Raw genomic sequence first — 19,619 nt, 5'->3', positions numbered from 1 at the left:
AGGACTGGTAAAAAAACAAAAACAAACAAACAAAAAACCCAAACCCCCACATTTGTCACTGCTTGTCAAGGTGTCAGGATGCTTCTGATCTGCTGGGCAGCTCAGGGCTGTCCGGATAGACCGCCATGGCTGAGGAGGCCACTGGGACAACATAGGCAAAGGTCAACAGCCGCACTGAGGTGACCCTTGACACTGGCAGGCCGATGACCGTGACCTTGACGAGACTCCTCCACCTGGCTTGTGCCTGTGGCCTCTTTAGTCTTATCTTCAGAAGCACATTCCACCGAGGCTTCATTTGAACTTGACTCCACAGAAGAAAGTTGGAGAAGGGTATATGCTATCCAGTGAAGTGTAGGGCTGATGGTGCAGCTTTGTGTAGCGTGTGCAAAGTCCTGGGTACAATCCCCAGCCTTGAAAAAAAAAAACCAAGTGTTACTATTTATGTCAACTTGAGATTATCATGAAGTCTTCTTTGTGCTTAGAATGGGCATAGAACTTTCTAGGACAAGTATGATGCCTGCCTAGCAGGAAATAGACAAATGGAAAATGGAAAAAAGAGCCAAGTACAACACTGGTGGTGCACTCAGGAGGTTAAGACATGGAGGATCGAAGTTCAAAGCCCGCCAGGGCAGAAAAGTCTGGAAGATTCTCTAGTGAACCAGCAAAAATGTCAGGCTGGGGGCATGACTCAGGTAGTAGAGTGTTAGCTGTAAGCAAGCAAACCTAGCCAATGTGAAGCCCTGAGTTCAAGCCCTTGTACCTGCAGAGAAAGAGAGGATAGGAAGGGAGGGAGGGAGGGAAGGAAGGAAGGAAGGAGAAAAAGGGTCAAAATAAAGCTGCATCTTCATAATAGCTTCAAAGAAATCAAAACACTTCATTCAGATTTGCAAATGGAAATGATTTGTGTTTGGGCTAGAAGTGGCATTTGGCAAGCCTCTTTGCTTCCAACTCACTCAGAGTGGATTTCCCACCGAAAACCCAACAAATGGCACCCAGTGATTATTAAAACACCACCCCATTTCTAATTCAGAAGTATGGTTTTCAAAGACTGTTTGTGGTTGCAGCATATTTAGTCTGCAGTATAACTTCAGTCTTCATCCAGTGAGATTTACCAAGCAGCTACTGTTCTCAGCCCGCAGCTGGCGAGGGGAAGGCTGGGATTGGAATCTGGGCACCCTGGTTTTGATCCCTTTTTACACATGTCATTTATATGGCCTCTCAGACTTTTTCCTTGGTCACAAATGCTAATCACATCACTTAAGAGAGATTTATAACATCCTGATAGCAATTTAAAATCTTTAATTTAGTAGGAATGTTACCCCACCAACTGCCACTGTTAGTATATTTTGCTGGGTCCCTTTCTAGATTTTTCTCTCTGTGTTGATATCATGTGTCTAGTGGCCACCTGAAATTCTAACATAGAGATTTATTGTAGTTGGTTCATGCTCTTGCTATAAAACAATTTTTGATCATGATTTGACCAGGTACACTCTTACCTCTCTTCACTCATTCCCTCCCCTACTTGCATTTCCTTCTTTGAAATGAGGGTCACCGGCCAATTTTTTGTTTTAAAAATAACTTCAGGGCTGGGAATGTGGCTAGTTGGTAGAGTGCTTGATTGCATGCATGAAGCCCTGGGTTTAATTCCTCGGTACCACATACACAGAAAAAGCTGGAAGTGGCTCTGTGGCTCAAGTGGTAGAGCGCTAGCCTTGAGTAAAAGAAGCTCAGGGACAGTGTCCAGGCCCTGAGTTCAAACCCTAGGACTGGCAAAAAGAAAAAGAAAAAAAAATCTTCAGAAGCAGGGTGCTGATGGCTCATGCTTGTAATCCTAGCTACTCAGGAGGCTGAGATTCTGAGGATTGTTGTTTGAGGCCAGCCTGGGCAGGAATGTTTGTGAGACTCCATCTCCAGTTCACCAGCATAAAGGTGAACGGGGAGCACGGCACAAGAGGCAGCGTGCCGACAGTGAGCGAGAAAGCCAGCCAAGTAAGAGCCCTGAGCTTGAGCCCTCATGCTGGCAGGAAAAAGACGAAGAAGAGGCAAGAACTTCAGAATTTATCAGTACAGTGTTAGTTCCTCCTCTGCGTATAACAAATAAGGCATCATTTTTCAAATGGAGGCACTTTGAAATAAAAATCTCCGTGGGGGCTACAGATATACTCTTGAAAAAGGAAGCCTGTAGCATCTACAGAGAAGCTACATAACATTACGAGATGACTTTCACTTATTTTCTTCTCTCTTTTTTAGTAGCATTAGTAGTATTCAGTACACTTAGTAGTATTTACTACACTTAGTAGTATTCGTTGTGCAAAAGGGTTTCACTGTGATTTTTCCATACATGCCTTGCTCAAATTTACCCCCCTCGATTACTTTCCTAGCCCCTCCTTCTATTAAAACAAAGGGCTTCATTATTCTCTTTTTGTGTGTTGTACAAAGTAGTTTGATTATACTCATTCCCCATTCTTTCCTTTCACTTTCCCTCTTCTTGTTGGTTCACGTCCCTAAAATTCCCACCCCCTTCCCTCCTCCCATCTTATACTAGTGATTTTTTTTTTTTTTTTGTCCTGGGGCTTGAACAATGGGCCTGGGCACTGTCCCTGAGCTTCTTTTGCTCAAGGCTAGCATTCTATCACTTGAGCGGCACTTCTGGCTTTTTCTGTTATATGGTACTGAGGAATTGAACTCAGGGCTTCATGCATGGTAGACAAGCACTCTACCACTGAGCCACCGTCCCAGCCCCTGGTGTCTTTTTAAAAAAATCACTGTCAAAAAAGTCATTGTACAAAGGAGTTGCAGTTTAACAAAGCAGTTTAAGGATACAACAACTCATCACTCCCCCACCTACCCCTTCCCTCACACTTCTTCATTTTGTATGATATACATTCATGTCATTCTCCCCACCCCCCCAAAGGTCTGGATTCCACTTAGAAGAGAAGAGAACAAGCAATATTTATCTTTCTCAGACCGGCTTATGTCATTTCACACAATGATTTCCAATCCCATCTATTCTTTCTGGCAACAACTGAATTTTATTCCTCTTTATGGCTGAATAATAAATACTCCATTGTGTACACCTACTATATTTTCTTTATCCCCAGTTGATGCGCATCTCGATGGACTCCACAGTCTGGCTACTGTAGATAATAGCCAGCGACTAACTTGGCTATTACCATTAGTATTGCTCTAAACACGAGCGTGCGGTTGATGAGATTGCTTCTGAAATGAAGCAGTTCCCCCATGTCTTCCTGTAGGTGAAATGGCTCCAGCAACAGGAAGTGAAACGCAGGGTGAAGAGGCAGGTGCCGAGAGACACACAGTCCCTTTATTTCAACGACCCCATTTGGTCCAATATGTGGTACCTGGTGAGTTGGGGTGTGGCCTCTCTGCTCTTGTGTTTATTTTCAGGCTGTGGGGGTTTTCGGGGGCAGGGGGGAGCTGGAGGCTAACTTCTCCATCCATGCTAAATCTCTTACCAGTGCAGATAGAGCTCATCTGTAGTGTAAAGCCTCTTCTGTCTGAGTGGTGCGTAACTGTGCCTCTCCTCTGAAGTACCTGAGCGATGGGTGGAGCGGGCGGGAGAAGGGAAGGGCAGGGAGTAGAGGAATGGAGAGAGGGAGGGCAGGCAAACACAGTCATAATGTTCAGTGTACGTATGTGGAAATGGAGCAGGGAAAATTGAGAAGATGGGTGGAGTTGGGAGAGAGGGGGAGGATGATAGAAGGGGTGACCTCGATTGAGATGCCTCATACCCAATCTGAGTCTTATGTCCAATTAGCCAGCAAAAGCAAGAACTAGAGGTGTGGCTCAAGTGGTAGAGCACCAGGGGTGAGAGAAAACACTGAGTGAGAGCACAAGCCCCCAGTATCCTGGCAAAGAAATGCAGGAAGGAAAGAAGGAAGGGAGGGAGGGAAAGAAGGAGGGGAGAAAGAAGGAAGAAGGCCTGAATGTCTCCTGTGCTGACAGCATTGTGGGGACAAGCACAGCCGCTGCCGGTCAGAGATGAACGTCCAGGCGGCGTGGAGGCGGGGCTACACGGGCAAGAACGTCGTGGTCACCATCCTGGATGATGGTATCGAGAGGAATCACCCGGACCTGGCCCCCAACTACGTAAGTCAAATCTCAGGAGTGCCACACGGTGACAGTCAGCCGTGCACAGCAAGAAATAGGTGCGCATTGGAACACCAGTATGTCGCCTGTCTGTCCTTTGAAACTAGGCAGAAAAGAAAGTGTGACAGGCCACCAAGCGACTGCCGAGGAAGCAGAGGGCCCCCATCTTTGGGGAGTCCCGTGAATATCTAGCAGCCCCTGTGTAGGAGTGGTCACCTGAACGCTTGGAGGGTTAAAACATGGGCTGGTGGCTCACACGTGTAATCCTGGCTACTCAGGAGGCTGAATTTCAAACCCAGCCTGGGCAGACAAACCCAAGAGACTCTCATCTCCACTGAACCGACAAAAAATGCCAGAAGTGGAGGTGTGGCTCAAGTGGTAGGGCACCAGCTCTGAGTGAAAAAGCCAAGTAAAAGTGCAAGACCCCAGGTTCAGGCCCACACTTGCAATGCATGGGGTGGTTGGTATAATACAGAAGCTACGTGTAGTCATTGTTTACTTTCCAGTAGGCCTTTAAAAAGTAGTTTAACAGGATTGTGTGGTCTCTCTCTGCTGACCCAAGATCTAATTCCCAGGATCCCTCCGCGAGCTACGATGTCAATGGAAATGACTATGACCCATCGCCCCGCTATGATGCGAGCAACGAGAACAAGTAGGTCCCTGAGCGTGCCCCCCCCCATCCCCGCCTCTCGCTTCCTCTCCCTGCATGGCTGCTGTTGAGTCCCCACGCCACGGTGTGGGACAGGCGCCTTGTTGGGGACTGAGCCGAGGTTTGGAAACCCTTCAGGCACTTTGGGGGTTCCTGCAGAGTCCGCCTTTTTCTTCAGGGGTCTCATCTCCCCTGATGGGCTAGAAATGGGTGTGTTGCAGGCATTGCTCCTCTCCTCCATCTCGGTGGAATGACTTTAAAACTGCCCTTAGCTTGCCCAGGGCTGGAGGCTCACACCTGTCATCCGAGCTACCGAAGAGGCTGAGAGCTGAGGATCGAGGCCTAAAGCCATCCCCAGGCAGGAAAGGCCGTGAGATTCTTATCTCTAGTGAACCACCAAAAAGCCAGAACCAGAGCTGTGGCTCAAATGGCAGTGCACCAGTCTTGAGAAAAAAAAAAAAAAGCCAAAGGACAGTGCCCAGGCCCTGAGTTCAAGCCCCAGTACTGGCACCTAAGAATAAAGAAAGCTCCCCTCAAGCCTCCCTGCTCCATACAACAGACTGCCAAGCCCGCAGAGCTGTAGAAGCCCCGGCTTCGGGCTGCTTTCCCTGCCTCACATCCCAAGGTGCCCTTCATGCCCAGCAGTGAGGACGCCTTGGGCCCAGGGGCCTGTACCCCGCTCACCCATCAGGGGGCAGAGACACGTGATCCATAGTCCAGGCGATGACCCTTGAAGGGCAGGATGGAATCCCTGCATAAGCCCTGGTGCCTAGTGACCCCCCAGAGCAAGCTTGGCCTTGGCTGTAAACTCCCAGGGAAGGCTGGATGACTTCCTTCCCCCGGCCTTTGTGAACAGCTGCTCTAAATGTGAATCCACGACTTGCATCCCCTGTGGACTGTGCTCAAAAACCAACTGCTTACCGTCGCTGTATGTTGACCTGGGCTGAAGGAGCAGCCCTGTGTGGCGATTCAGAGCCTGAGGTCATTACTGAGGAAATAAGTTGGCTTTTCTTTATCATACATTAGCAGCTACTGAGTGTTCAGCGTGTGTGTGTGTGTGTGTGTGTGTGTGTGTGTGTGTGTGTGTTGGCACTGAGGCTTGCACTCAGGGTCTGGGCATTGTCCCTGAGCTTGTTTTGTTTTTTTTTTTTTTGCTCAAGATTGGTGCTCTACCACTTGAGCCACAGCTCCACTTCCCCACTTTTTGGGGGTTCCTTGGAGATAAGAGTCTCATGGACTTCCCTGCCTGGGCTGGCTCTGAACTGAAATCCTCAGATTTCAGCCTCCTGAGGAGCTAGGATGACAGGCGTGAGCCACCCGTGCCCGGCGAGTATTCAACTTAGAGGCATCTTCCTGTGGGATCCTTGGTGGTGGAAATGATGTCAGGGCTGTCTGGTCCCAGCATGGTGCCCATGAGCACCCAAAACAGGAGTATCATTTGTGCCACGCCGTGTGTTGTTAGTGACAAGAGGGAGAGAACCAAGGCAGCTCCAGGCACAGCGTGGCAGTGAGCTGATGACAGCTTCCAGGAGGCAGAATTGGGCTGACAGACTGGAGGGCCGGGTAGGCATGGCCTGAGCGAGCCCGCCTTCTGCAGGGCCCCGCAAAGCATGCTGGGTGCTCCTCCCGCAGCCGCAGCCGTGGGTACTAACTCAGGAGATGCACACCTACGGGCTGCACCAGCCTCCCCCTTCTCGCCCGACTGAGCAACGCCTGTTGTTCACGGAGAGTTGCAGGACCCTGGGGCCTCATTTTCTCTTCTTGTTTTGCCCTTTCCTTTTTCCAGACATGGCACTCGTTGTGCGGGAGAAGTTGCTGCCTCAGCCAACAACTCTTACTGCATCGTGGGCATAGCATACAATGCTAAAATAGGAGGTAGGCGTGGGACCCGGATGGGAGTGAGGGGCGGGGTGGGGGGTGTCAGTCTGTCCCTTCCGCCATGGTCCTCTCCCACCCCACCCCTTTGGTGGCTTTCTGTCAGTTCCCAGACAGACTCTCAGTCTTGTCTTGGGACTATGGTTTCTTCTACCAACCCCACTCACTCCTGGGGACCCACTTCTTCTGCCTCTGTCCCTCAGGGTTAATCAAATGATATTCGTCATAATGCCCTCCAGGTGTGGCTCGCAGGCCTGGCTGGGATAGCCAGGTAAGATGGCGAGGAGAGGACAGTGAAGGAAACCACAAAGAAGAGCTCAGGTGGCTGTGTGCTAAATACGGCTTGTTACTAAATAGCAATGTGCTGTTGAAGAATAGTGGGCCCAAGGTTAAAGAATCTGGAGGGAAAACCTACTTACAGGGCTTAAAAAGAGAACTTTTTGAAATTAATGCACCTAATATCTTATTTTGTTGCTGTTTTGTTTATGTTTGTACTAGTACTGAGACTTGAACTCAGGGCGTTAGAGTCTCACTTGGACTTTTTGCTCAAGGCTAGCACTCTACCCCTTGCATCACACCTCCACTTCTGGCTTTTTTGGAATGGTTCGTTGGACATCAGTCTCTCATGGACTCTCCTATCCGAACTGGCTTTGTATTGTGAACCTCAGATCTCAGCCTCCTGAGTAGCTAGGATGACAGGCGTGAGCCACCGGTGACCGGCTGGGGCTCCTCTTTTTTGAAACACACGAAACCCTAAAGACTGGAAGACCCAGGAAGCCCTGAGTCCTCCCCCACTTGTGGCTCAAGGTCCTGTTACCCACCTGGCTGTAGGATGGGAGGACACTGCTCTCCAGGCACCAGGCTGGTTCCCCAGGGACATCTGTGTCACCATGCCGATTACAGAGGTCGTTAACATCTCCCAGTGTGTTTCTTCTCTTCTCGCTTTGTTTGTGGTACTGCTTGATAAACAGAGGTGTGGGGTATTGTGTGTGTGAGTGTGTGTGTTTCTTTTTGGTTCTGGGGATGGAACCCGGGGCCTCGTGCATGCTCAGCAGGTGTTCTACCACTGAGTGCCACGCTCGTACCCCCAGAGGTTTTGAATAATGTTAAGTGCTCAGTGTCCTCACGGGGCTCGTGTTTTCCCCCCGAGTTCCCTGGCATCTATCGTACGCTTCCTTTGGGAGGCAGGGAAGAGCCATTCTACACACGGTCCACCTGAGCTGCAGCGCCAGCTCCTTATGCTTTACCTTTCTTCTTTCTCCCTAGTCTCTTGTCTGTGCACTCAGCGTGCCAGCTCATGGCTTCTGTCTCCATGGCTGTTTCAGGGATGCTGGACCCAGTTTCCAGCTCGCTCAGACACTTCTCTCTGTCAGAGGGGCCATAGTACTGCAGCGAGTTGGCGTTGTGGTACTCCGGCAAAGCCAGGTGCCTGGCAACACTCGGTGCAGGTGCCAGTGAGGGAAGACAGCCAGGGTCAGAAAGTCCTAGGGTGGTGTCCCAGTTCTACGTAACTTTGGGCTACAGATTCAGCGTCTCTGAATTTATCTTTTGGGGGTTGGTGAAGATTAATGAAAATATCAGCCGAGGCCCTGTGCTATGGTTTAGTGATGGTTTGCATGTGTCTCTACAGATGCCTGTGTGGAAAGCTTGGTCCCCTAGTGTGATGATGTTGGGAGGTCGTGGGACCTTTAAGGGGTGGGGCCTAGCGAGAGGCAGTTAGGTCTTTGATGGACTTAACATCAGAAGGGATTAGTTCTCTTGGCATCCTTGAGAGTGTGTGACAAGTTGGTAAGAAGAGTTGAAGGAGTTGTTATGAAGAGTGTGAGCCTTTCTGACTTCTTGTCGTACCACATCATCTCTTCTTCTAGCCCAGGGTCACGCTGTGATTCTGTCTCCTGTGATGTGATCAGCCAGGAGACCTTCATCAGAGCCAAACGTCAGAGCTGTTTGCAAGGCCAGGCTCCCTGGGAGCCAGAGCAATCATTTTTGTTCATAACTTATTCAGTGCCAGGGGTTTGGTCAACACAACGAAAACCAGTATTTTATTTTTACTTTTTACTGCATTGTGGTTTGAACTCTGTGGTCTCTCACTTGCTAGGCAGGCACTCTCCCATGTAAGCCACACCTCCTGCCTGGTGGTGGTTGTATTTTTTTTTAAATGATCTTATACTTAGTAATGGAAGGTGACATGGTTGGCCACAGAGGCAACCGAAGCCAGTTTGGATGTTCTGGCGGTAAAACTGAATCTGTTAGCTGGTTCTTGTGACTCCTACGTGTCATCCTAGCTACTCCGAAGGCTGAGGTCTGAGGATCACGGTTCAAAGCCAGCCCAGGCAGGAAAGTCTGTGAGACTCTATCTCCAATGAACTACCAGAAAACTGGAAATGGAGTTCTGGCTTAAAGAGGTAGAGTACTATCCTTGAGCAAAATAAATCAGGGACAGTGCCCAGGCCCTGAATTCAAGCCTTGTGACCAATCAAAACCAACCAACCAACCCAACCTGAATCTGCTATGCCAGGACTTCTTGGGCAAGTGATAGTGGCACAATGCTTATTTTTGAAGAACAGGAGGCTGAGAGACATCCAAACTGTAAAAGCATATGACAAGAATGATTTCCCAACAGTATTTGCCATGCTTTTCATCTTCAAAGGAGCCTGAGGGAGGTGTGTGAGGAAGGAAACACTCATGTATTTGGGGTTTTGTGCATATGCTAGGGTGCGGTGCTCTACCACTTGAACCATACCTTTACTTCTGGCTTTTTGGTAGTTTGTTGGAGATAAGAGTCTCTTGGACTTTCCTTCCTAGGCTGGCTGTGAACCGCAACCCTCAGATCTCAGTGTCCTTAGTAGCTAGGATTATAGGCATGAGCCACCAGTGCCCGGCTATGTATTTAGATTTTAATAGAGCAGCTATTTTCCCCACCACTGACCAGCTGCCAGCAGAGAGTGGGTAAATATTTTCAATAGAAACCTGCTGCTCCAACATTAGCTTCAAATGCCAGCGGCTCTTGGGAAATGCCGGAGAGAAGAAAAACAGCAATCATTTCTTTAATGAAAAAAGAAAGACCCATTTACTATAAATTGCTGTGTACAAAAATCATTTGGACAAATCACGTAACTGGCGAATTAACTCCCTGTTGTTCCACTCAGGGGTTGCTTTGCTGCCCACTGGGTTCAGAGCTCACAGGGGCCAGAGAAACTCGCTTGGCTCTCTGTTCTGAGGACCCCGCGGTGGGCATGGGTGGGAGGGATGATGAAGGAAGGGCGAGGGGGGGGGCTTTCTTAATTCTGAAGACTTTGTATTTGAGTAGACAAGTCAGAATGTTGTTGGGGCTCAAGCTCCCAATAGATAATTGCAGACTTAATAGAAAACGGTTTGCCTAACTTTTAATACTATATGCATTCCTATTAAATTACCTACATACACACACACATATATATGTGTATATATACATATGCACATATATTTGTGTTTAGACAATTTAATATATATTTAACATATAATGTGTATAATATGTATATAGTGATACATAATGTAAATAATATATATAGCAATATATTATATGTATATATTTGTGTGGGGAGTGTGTATGCTAGTACTGGGGCTTGAACTCCGGGCCTTGTGCTTTCACTTGGCTTTCAAGGCTGGCTCTCTGCCACCAGCTCCACTTAAAGCTTTTTGTGGTTAGTTGGAGATAAGAGTCTCACAGATTTGTCTGCTTCAAACAGTGAATCTCAGATCTCAGCCTCCTGCGTAGCTGGGATTATAAGCACGAATCACCAGCTCAGGAGAGGCTCACCGCCGGGCCCACTCTTGCTTGTTGACAAGTAATGGATTTTACCTTCAGCAAATGAAAGGCAATGCCGGAGCCACGAACAGCACACGGGATTAGATCTCAGCTTCCTGCATGTAACAAATTCTACTCCCTAATCCCAAATTTAATGAGTCCACAGGGAGTTGCTTGGGTTTTTTTGGTACCCTCCTCCCCCAGCAGAACAACAGCACATCCTGCTCTATGAACGGCCATACTAGGACAAATAAAGCTTTGACAGTTGCTTTTTGTAAAATTCTGGCCAGGCACCCATGGCTTATGCCTATACCACAAAAATCCTAGCTACTTGGGAGGTTGAGACCTGAGGATCATGATTAGAGGCCAGCCTGGGCAGGAAAATCCATGAGACTCTTATCTCCAATTAATCACTCAAAACAAAAACAAATGACAAAGCTGAAAGTGGAGGTATGGCTCAAGTGGTAAGCACTGGCTTTGAGCAGAAAAGCTCAGGGACAGTGCCCAGGCTCTAAATTCATGCCCCAGGACTGGCACATTAAAAAAAAAAAATCTTCCAACTCTCATTAAACACCCATGATAGTAACAGAGCTGTCTCTAGCCTCTAAATACACCCTGTGCCACCATCTTGTTCTCTTGCTTGGCATCTTTGCTTAAGGCTGGCATTCTACTACTTGAGCCACACCTCCACTGTGGGCTGGCTTGGAGTGATGATCCTCAGATCTCTCAGCCTCCTGAGTAGCTAGGGTTAACGTGCTTGGGCCACTGGTGTGTGACTAGGACTTTTTGGTCTTCTGTACGCTGATGCTTTGACATTTGGGGCTCTCGCTCACCATAAGGGACTGTCTCTCCCAGTGCTTGCCAGTTCTTAACAAGTCACCATAGAGTGAATCTTTCCTATGCCAAGCAATCAGTACAGAGCCCACACTGCTAGCTGTGTCCTGTAATGGACTCTCCTTGACCATGATTCTGCGGGCCTTCGAGATTCGACATCAACCAGTCCCTACACTACAGATCCTGTTGAATATTCCCAACCAGTCCGCCTTGCCCAAGGAAGTCACAATAAAACTCCATGTTTCCCCTCCATCCCGTGCCACCTTAGAGCTTCCCATGAGGCTTTGCGTGGCACCCTGTGCCCCGCCCTCTTGGGAAGAGTGAGTCACAAGGGGCCTTGTGGCCAGTGGCCTTGTCTCCTCCTCACAAAGCCAGAGAAACATAAATAAGAATGAAAACCACGCTGCTCTCTAACAGCCAGATTTATTGCCAGATAGTAGAGAAAGACCAGCAGAGGCTGAGACTGGCTCTGTAATGGACCCTATATGTGGGAAGAGGGCCAGGGCCAGGAAGCAACTCCCCAGGGGCTCAGCGATTCTAAGCTGGCAGCTTGGGACATGGCATGCTATAGTCAGAGGGAGCACGTACTCCTATATTTACACCATGTGCAGGAGGTGCCCCCTGAGATAGAGAAAGCCAGCCCCTGAAGTTGACGAGGGGGCAGGGGGAAATAAGTCCTGTCCTGAAGAAAGGTCACCGGAGGGCTGTCACATAGACTTACCTGTTAGTCTTCACTTCTGTCACGTTTGCTTCCGGACCCCCAGAGGACAAAGCTCCCCTTTGCAGCCCTGTGAGGGCATCTCAGAGCCCTGACCCGAGCGGCCAGCGGCATTGAGGAGCCGGGCCTTAGAGGGAGGGGCTGCAGCAGGGAAACCTGGGGTACAGGACACAACCCTCCAGGGCCGCAAGGAAGGGGCTGTGGCTGTTCCTTATGCACCTCCCGATGGCTGCCACAGAGCCATGGGGTGCTGAGGCCCCGTAAGCAGAGCCTTTGATGAGAATGTTGGGGGGGCGGGGCGGTGAAAGGCTGAGGCACGGACTTCTAATACCAAGCCACCCCTCCGAAAACGAATCACTTCCCAGTGCATGTGAAAGGCACCGGAGACCTTTGAAGATTCATCTAGAGCTTAAACGGTCCTCTTAAAACACTCACCAGCTTGAACTGCTTAATGGAATCACTAATGAGACTGAATTCCGTGAATTAACGTAATTCATCGCTGTATGTCGCGGATTAATTTGGCTGTTATGTACTTAACAGTTCCATGTTTATGAAAGGAAAAGAACATGATTCAGTTCCCCAATCAAAATATGGAGCAAAGAAACCCCACAAAAAACGCCAACAGAGATTTGGTCAGGGCTGTTTACTTTTCTTCCCAGAAGCAGCTTGGGATGCAGGATGCACATGTACATATAAAGTGAGAAAACAGCTGGGAAGATGCAAAATGAGGAAATAGCATGGGAGGACTCAGGATGAGTACACAATCTGGGAAGACTCAGGATGAGTACACAATCTGGGAGGACTCAAGATGAGTACATAGCCTGAGAGGACTCAGGATGAGTACACAGCCTGAGGAGATTCAGGATTAGGAGGGGCACTGGTTTGGTGGTAGCTGGCCCCACAACCGACCCCCCACCCCAAAAAAGAAATAAAAGTCTCACAGACTTTCCTGCCCCACTGGCTTCAAATCCCACTCTTCAGATCTCAGCCTTCCGAGTGGCTGGGATTACAGGTGCAAGCCACCAGAGCCTAGCATGACATCATGGTACTTGGGGGAGACTTTGCATCTTCTTTTGGAAGGAGTTGGTTTTCCTTTATTGTTGCTATGCAACGGGAGCATCTCATGGCGTGGCCTGCGGTGTCATTTCGGGTCTTGCACACCAGCCAGCAGAGAGGAGCACACTTCCTGACTTCCTGAAGTGACGCGGGAGGAGCTCCATGGCACAGTGCCCTGGTGTATCCCAGCCCATAGTGGATGTGGGGATCCAAGCACTGACCAGCCCTCCTTCCCCGCCCCTACCCCCCGCCCATGCTTTCAGGCATCCGCATGCTGGACGGCGATGTCACTGATGTGGTTGAAGCTAAGTCGCTGGGCATCAAACCCAACTACATCGACATTTACAGCTCCAGCTGGGGGCCAGATGACGACGGGAAGACGGTGGACGGCCCCGGCCGACTGGCTAAACAGGCTTTCGAGTATGGCATTAAAAAGGTGGGAGTAACCCAGAGTTACAGGGGAGCTCCTGGGGCAGGGCGGGGAGGGACGGGGGACATTTTAACAGCTAAGTATCCAAGAGAACCAGCCCCAGATGGAAGCAGGCCTGGCCAGGCGTTCCTTCAGTACTCCAGGGAGGGCCGAGCCACTGGGGCTCAGGAAAGTTAACTGCTTAGGCCGGAGCTGTTGCCTGTTCCTGGGAGGGGCAGTTTGGGATCCGCCCACCCAACCCTCAGTGTTGGAATTCTTCTTTTCTGTCAGTCTCCGGGCTTGAAATCTGGGCCTGGGCGCTGTCCCTGAGCTCTTTTGCTCAAGGCTAGCGCTCTACCACTTGGAGCCACAGCCTCACATCTGGTTTTCCAGTGGTTCATTGGAGATAAGAGTCTCATAGCCTTTCCTGTCTGGGCTGGCTTTGAACCATGATCCTCAGATCTCAGCCTCCTGAGTAGCTAAGATTGCAAGCGTGAGCCACCAGCACCTGGCTTGTGCTGGAATTCTTGAACTCCGCAGGGGAACGGATGCTCTGGGCTTTGGCACCCCTGCCCACAGTGATCCCCAGCATGGAGCTATTCCATGGGCCCTTTGAAAGCGTTTACTAACCCAGCGTCCTGCCACAGCAGAAAGCCAGAGTCTGAGCCCCAAAGCCCAGCGCCACCATCCAGCCGCCCAACCCAGAATATTTAGGTTGTACGTTTACCACATGCGAGAGCCTGCGGAGGCCGGAAGGTGCCTCTCGCCCATTCTGGATCTTGCAGCTTCGAGAGGCTGGAGGCCGAGACGGGGGAAGTGGAAGTGGGCTGTTTTCACACACCGGGCGGCGAGGCAAGGCAGGTTTGAGTGAGGACAGCTTCTTGGAGCGAGCAGACAGAACTGTGGGCTCCCCGCAGGAGACTCAAGGTGGCCCCAGAAGGCCCAGTCCGCAGCATTAGATGTGGCTGCGGAGTGTTGGCAGGGAGCGTTGAGTTTCCACAGGAGGCCCGGGTGTTCTCTGAAGGATGGGAGAGGAAGAACTTGGGGGGAAGTCATGCCCATTACATGATTTCCAACAGTCTGTGAAGGAGGGAGGGGCGGGGAGGGAAGAGGAGCAGAGGGGAGGAGAGGAGAGCAGACAGCAGACCACACAGCATGTGCCCTCAGGCACACACCTGCAACACTGGGCCGCCTTTTCACTGGCCACCTAAGCCCGGCCATGTGCCGAGCTATGGGCTAGACCGCGGGAGCCCTGGCAGATTCAGGCACGACCCTGGCTGTCCACCGGGGGGCTGTGGAATAAGCAAATCACGTCTTTCCATGACTCCACGCCCTCTCCCACCCCCTAGCTCGCTTGGATCCCACGCTTGATGACAAGCGAAACATCTTAAAAATTCAGCTCAACTTCAGCTCCAGTGAGAGCTTACGTTTTCTGTACACAATGTAGTGCTTTGAATGGTGTTGATGAGGCGCTCTTGACGTTCCTAGGAGATGATTGCTAAGGATGAGAGAGAGATTTTAGGATTAGGCCTTTCAGGAGGGACAAGGAATCATGGCCTGGATCATCCACTAAGGTTTGTATAGATGGAACCCAGACAAGACTGAATGCTTGAAACTGGGCACCGGTGCTCACAGCCATAGTCCTAGCTACTCAGGAGGCTGAGATCGGAGGACTGCAGTTCAAAGCCAGCCCTGGCAAAAAAGTTTATGAGTCTCTAAACCAGCAAAAAGCCAGAAGTGGAGCTGTGGCTCTAGTGGTAGAGCATCAACCTTGAGCAGAGAAAAAGTGTGAGGCCCTGAGTTTAAGTGCACACACACACACACACACACACACACACACACACACACACACACACACACACACACACACGAAAGCTCTGAGCCTGCAGAGAAAGGATCTTTTCATCTTGGATTCTGATCAGCATCCGCTTCATCAAGCTGTCAGGAGAGAAGGGACCTGCGGAGGGAACCGTGGGGCCCCACCTTCATTCTTGTCAGGGCCCCTTAAAATACTGAGGTCATTTAATTTTTTTCCCAGTCATTCTGAAGTGAAACATGTCACGCAGGGAGCCTTAAATCATAACTGTCTAAAAGCTGTCATGGCAAATCTTCCCAGAAATGCCATGGTGTTAAACCAAAGCTGATGTGCCCCATCTGTTTCTGCTCCATGCCGCCTGTTTGTCACCTGCGGTCCTTTAAAAATCTGGCTTCATCTTTGGTAGCTGGCGTGGCCCAGGGGTAGGAGACTTTAGCAGCCCCTTATTTGGCCCCGTGATCTGTTTGATATGAGTCCTAATGGAGTACCACACCTCGCGTGACTTGGTCATTCACATGGGGAGGTTAAACGTCACCGTGGCTTAGCCACACTGGTCCCATGGGGATGGCAGCCTTTGCTGGTCCTCACTAGGCCGCTTCTGAGCCCATCTGATCAAGTTGTGGCATTACGCAGTGGAACTATTACATGGTCAGGGGCAGGTGGCTCACGCCGGTCATCCTAGCTACTCTGAGATCTGAAGATCACGGTTCAAAGCCAGCTCAGGCAGACAAATGCAAGAACTAGCAAAAACCCAGAGGTGGAGCCGTGGCTCAAGTGATAGAAGCTGACTGATACACAACCCCAAGCCTGTTCCAGTCTGCTTTGAGAAACAAGATTTTCAGATGGCTAAGTACATCCCGTTCAAGCGTGGCGGCCCAGTTTGAAGCCATTCTCTGTCCACCGGGTCCGTAAGATTACGGTTCCACTTGGCAAATGACAGCACCTTCCAGATGGTTGTGAGTGAGATGACACTGGCAATGTCTCCAAGATGCTTCTCCGGTAGACGAAGGATAGGATGTGATGGGGTCTGATGCCTTTGTTTTTGGACTTTCATTCCTTTAAACTGGTTTCTGATGAGTCTTTTCCAGCGGGTAATTATGGCTTTCCTTGGCTTAATGATGGGGCCATGTTCTGAGAAAAGCATAGCTAGACGGTTCTGTCATTTCCTGAAGATCCCAGCGTGTGCTTGGGCACACCTGGATGCCATAGGCTCCACACACCTAGCTTTTGCACATCTGGGTGGCACGTATGACCGTGATCACACACACACGCACACACACGGTCCCCTAGTCCCTCTGCTATGGCCTTTGTGGCGTGCTCTTAGCCACTGGCACAAGTCCACCAGAGATGCAGGCAGCCAAATGAGGCGGTTGGAAGCAGCAGGGCTGGGCGGGCACCGGGACCCTCCCAGTGCCTCTGCCCAGAGCTTCAGGTTGGGACTGCGGTTCTTTCAGTCTGCCACGTAGAGTGCCATAGGGCTTATAGAGAGCAGGCCCGTCCATTCAGCCCAGGGCGGACTTGAACTTCAAGAGTGAATTTAAGACATCCAGTTCTGTGTAAGGCTACGAGATTATCAAGTAGGATCGAAAGCGATTTCTAAAATTAACCAGTGTCTGAGTGTAAGCATCCATTTCCTCCCCTGGGATTGGGAAGGAGAGACCTCTGTGGGAACCGATGGGTCTGAGTTCCTGGACACCCGGGCTCTGGTGTGGACCAGTGCCATCATTGCCAGAATGGGTGAGGGACAGAGGGGAGTTTGGGAACCCTTTTGGAAGAATCCAGAAGGTGGGCCTACAGTCCAATCCATGTAGGAACCACCCTCCCTAGGACTGGGGTCCCAGCCACAATGGTTGATGCCTTCTCGTTCTTTCCGTCTAGGGCCGGCAGGGGTTGGGTTCCATCTTTGTCTGGGCCTCGGGGAACGGCGGGAGAGAGGGCGACCACTGCTCCTGCGACGGCTACACCAACAGCATCTACACCATCTCGGTGAGCAGCACCACGGAGAACGGCCACAAGCCCTGGTACCTGGAGGAGTGCGCGTCCACGCTGGCCACCACCTACAGCAGCGGCGCCTTCTACGAGCGCAAGATCGTGAGTGGCCTCGCGCCTCTGCCCTGGGGGGTGGGGGGGTGGAGCCTCAAGGTCAAGTCCAGTCCCTGGGCAGCCCCGCCCTGGACCCCGCCTTGCTCCTGTGTGCCCAGGAGTGCCAATTAAAGCCCTCTCTGGTTTTAGCCATCTAAAAATAATCATTTAAGAATGGGGTTCATTCTCGTTGCCTCTCCTTTTAGCTCTGTGAAATTCTGTGGTCACATTTCTCAGAGTCCAATTGACTGGTCCCATTCCAACATGTCAAAGGACAGGAAGAGGACGCTTGGGTTTTATGCTGGAACATTCTAGAAATCCAAGTCTTCTCGTCATGTCGGCTTCTGTTGCTTACAGTGTCGGGGTTCTGTTGGCTCTTCGTCTGTCCTGCTCTCTTCAGTGACCCTCGGCGTGATTTATCTTTTATTCTTTTCTTCGCCACGCTGGGGCACATGCGTAAGCAGCCCTCTCCTCCGTTGAGCCACATCCCCAGCCGTTGATTTATTTTTTTTAAGCAGTTACTGTCTCAATATATGGACGTAATTTGTACTTTTTCCTTCCCCCAACATACTTTCCTATGTTAAAAAAAAAAACAAAAAAAGGAGGAAAGGATGGTTTCCAGTCTACACGAATGCGGAATTTGAATGAGCAGTCATTAAGTTTGTTTGTAGACATTTTCCCATCAAGCCGTGGGGCTGGCTAGAGCTGGTTTCATTTCACCACTCACTAGTGGCTTTTCATTTCTCTTGCTAATTAGCCACATCTTTAGGAATTACGCTCAAATTGTGGTTTTTGTTCTTCTTTTTTTTTTTTTTTTTTTTTTTAACATTTTTGGAGGTGTGTATACCAATGCTGAGGCCTGAACTCGGGGCCTCTGTACCACTTGAGTCACCTCATCACTTCTGGCTTTTTGCTGGTTAGTTGGAAATGAAGAGTCTCAGGGACTTCCTTGCTCAAGCTGTTTCAGAACCATGATCCTCACATCTTAGTGTCCTGAGTATCTAGGATGATAGGTGTGAGCCACAGGTGCCTGGTTGATTTCTACATTTCTCTACGGGAACATCCAGGCTTCCTGATGCCAAGGCCAGTCCCCATCATGCACTGCCAGCCCCCCAGCCCCCTGGTCCCCCCGGGCTGGTTCACTGAGGTGTTCACTGAAGTCATTTCTGTCCCTTTCTTGCTGTAGTCCGGGGCCCTGCATGACAGGGAGGGGCGGGAGAGACTGAATGGAGTTCCATTGCTGTTGGAATCTGGCTCACTGGAGCACCGACTTGCTGGAGTCTTAGTCAATTAGACCCTCGGGCTGAAACCAGACAGAGGCCTGCTGCCTGAGTCAGGGCAAGTTGAGGCTCGTGTAACTGGACACGCTGTACCGCGGGCTGTGTGCTGACAGATGTGTCACTCAGCTCTGGAAGGAGGGCTGTGCCTTCCTTTGCTTATTTAATCATGCGTGTGTGTGTGTGTGTGTGTGTGTGCGCGCACGCGCGTGCATATGCGTATGGGTGTGCACCCAGCTACAAAATGCTTTCCTTTCCTTTTTGAATTCACCATCTCAAACTCACACCTGTAATCTTAGCTACTCAGGAGGCTGAGATCTGAGAATCAAGGATCAAAGCTAGCCATAGCAGGAATATCTATGCGACTCTTACCTCCAATTAACCAGCAAATGCTGGGAGTAGAGGTGTGACTCAAGTGGTAGAGTAAAAAGGCCAAGGGATGGTGTATAGGGCCTGAGTTCAAATCCCAGTAGTGGGGCTTGGGAGAAGGTATCCTCAGGTTACAGAGTGGTTGCTGGAGCCCGGCCATGGGTGGAGGGTTGATAGCAAGCTATCACAGCGAGCAGCATAAAGCAGATGGGGAGCACCCCGGCTCTCCCCTGGGAGGAGCCCCTCCCTACAGTGGGCTGACATTTTGTACCTGAGAGCAAATTTTGCACTTGTCCCCTGGTGGGAAAGCCAGGCTCCGAGTTGTCCGAGGTCTGTTCTGCGGCTGCCACCCAGAGCCACACTCAGAGGGCACCAGGGCGTTTGTGTGTGGGGATCGGATTCCCCCCCCCCCCCCCAGAGCCAGCCTCGCCTGACGCGCATGCCCGGCCCCGCCCCCTCCCCCCAGGTCACCACCGATCTGCGGCATCGCTGCACTGACGGCCACACCGGGACGTCCGTCTCGGCCCCCATGGTGGCTGGCATGCTCGCCTTGGCTCTAGAAGCAAAGTAAGTATCCACTTCCCTTCTTTCTTTAACTTTCTGTTAAAAAATAAGAAGTTTCTCTTCACACCGTGGC

General features: G+C 50.4%; 1 protein-coding gene across 1 annotated transcript in view; it reads left to right on the top strand.

Moving 5' to 3' along the window:
* Pcsk6 (proprotein convertase subtilisin/kexin type 6) overlaps positions 1–19,619 on the top strand; it is a 93,332-nt gene that overhangs the window by 34,609 nt on the left and 39,104 nt on the right. Inside the window, exons 3-9 of the mRNA XM_048369047.1 lie at positions 3,255–3,365; positions 3,967–4,110; positions 4,686–4,762; positions 6,546–6,634; positions 13,293–13,465; positions 17,133–17,345; positions 19,449–19,549. Of these exons, the coding sequence (XP_048225004.1) occupies positions 3,255–3,365; positions 3,967–4,110; positions 4,686–4,762; positions 6,546–6,634; positions 13,293–13,465; positions 17,133–17,345; positions 19,449–19,549 (908 nt within the window). The remainder of the gene's footprint in view (positions 1–3,254; positions 3,366–3,966; positions 4,111–4,685; positions 4,763–6,545; positions 6,635–13,292; positions 13,466–17,132; positions 17,346–19,448; positions 19,550–19,619) is intronic.

The sequence above is a fragment of the Perognathus longimembris genome, chromosome 20 (assembly GCF_023159225.1).
Source record: "Perognathus longimembris pacificus isolate PPM17 chromosome 20, ASM2315922v1, whole genome shotgun sequence".
In the NCBI taxonomy this organism is placed as follows: domain Eukaryota; kingdom Metazoa; phylum Chordata; class Mammalia; order Rodentia; family Heteromyidae; genus Perognathus; species Perognathus longimembris.
This window is presented reverse-complemented; position numbering and strand designations above follow the sequence as displayed.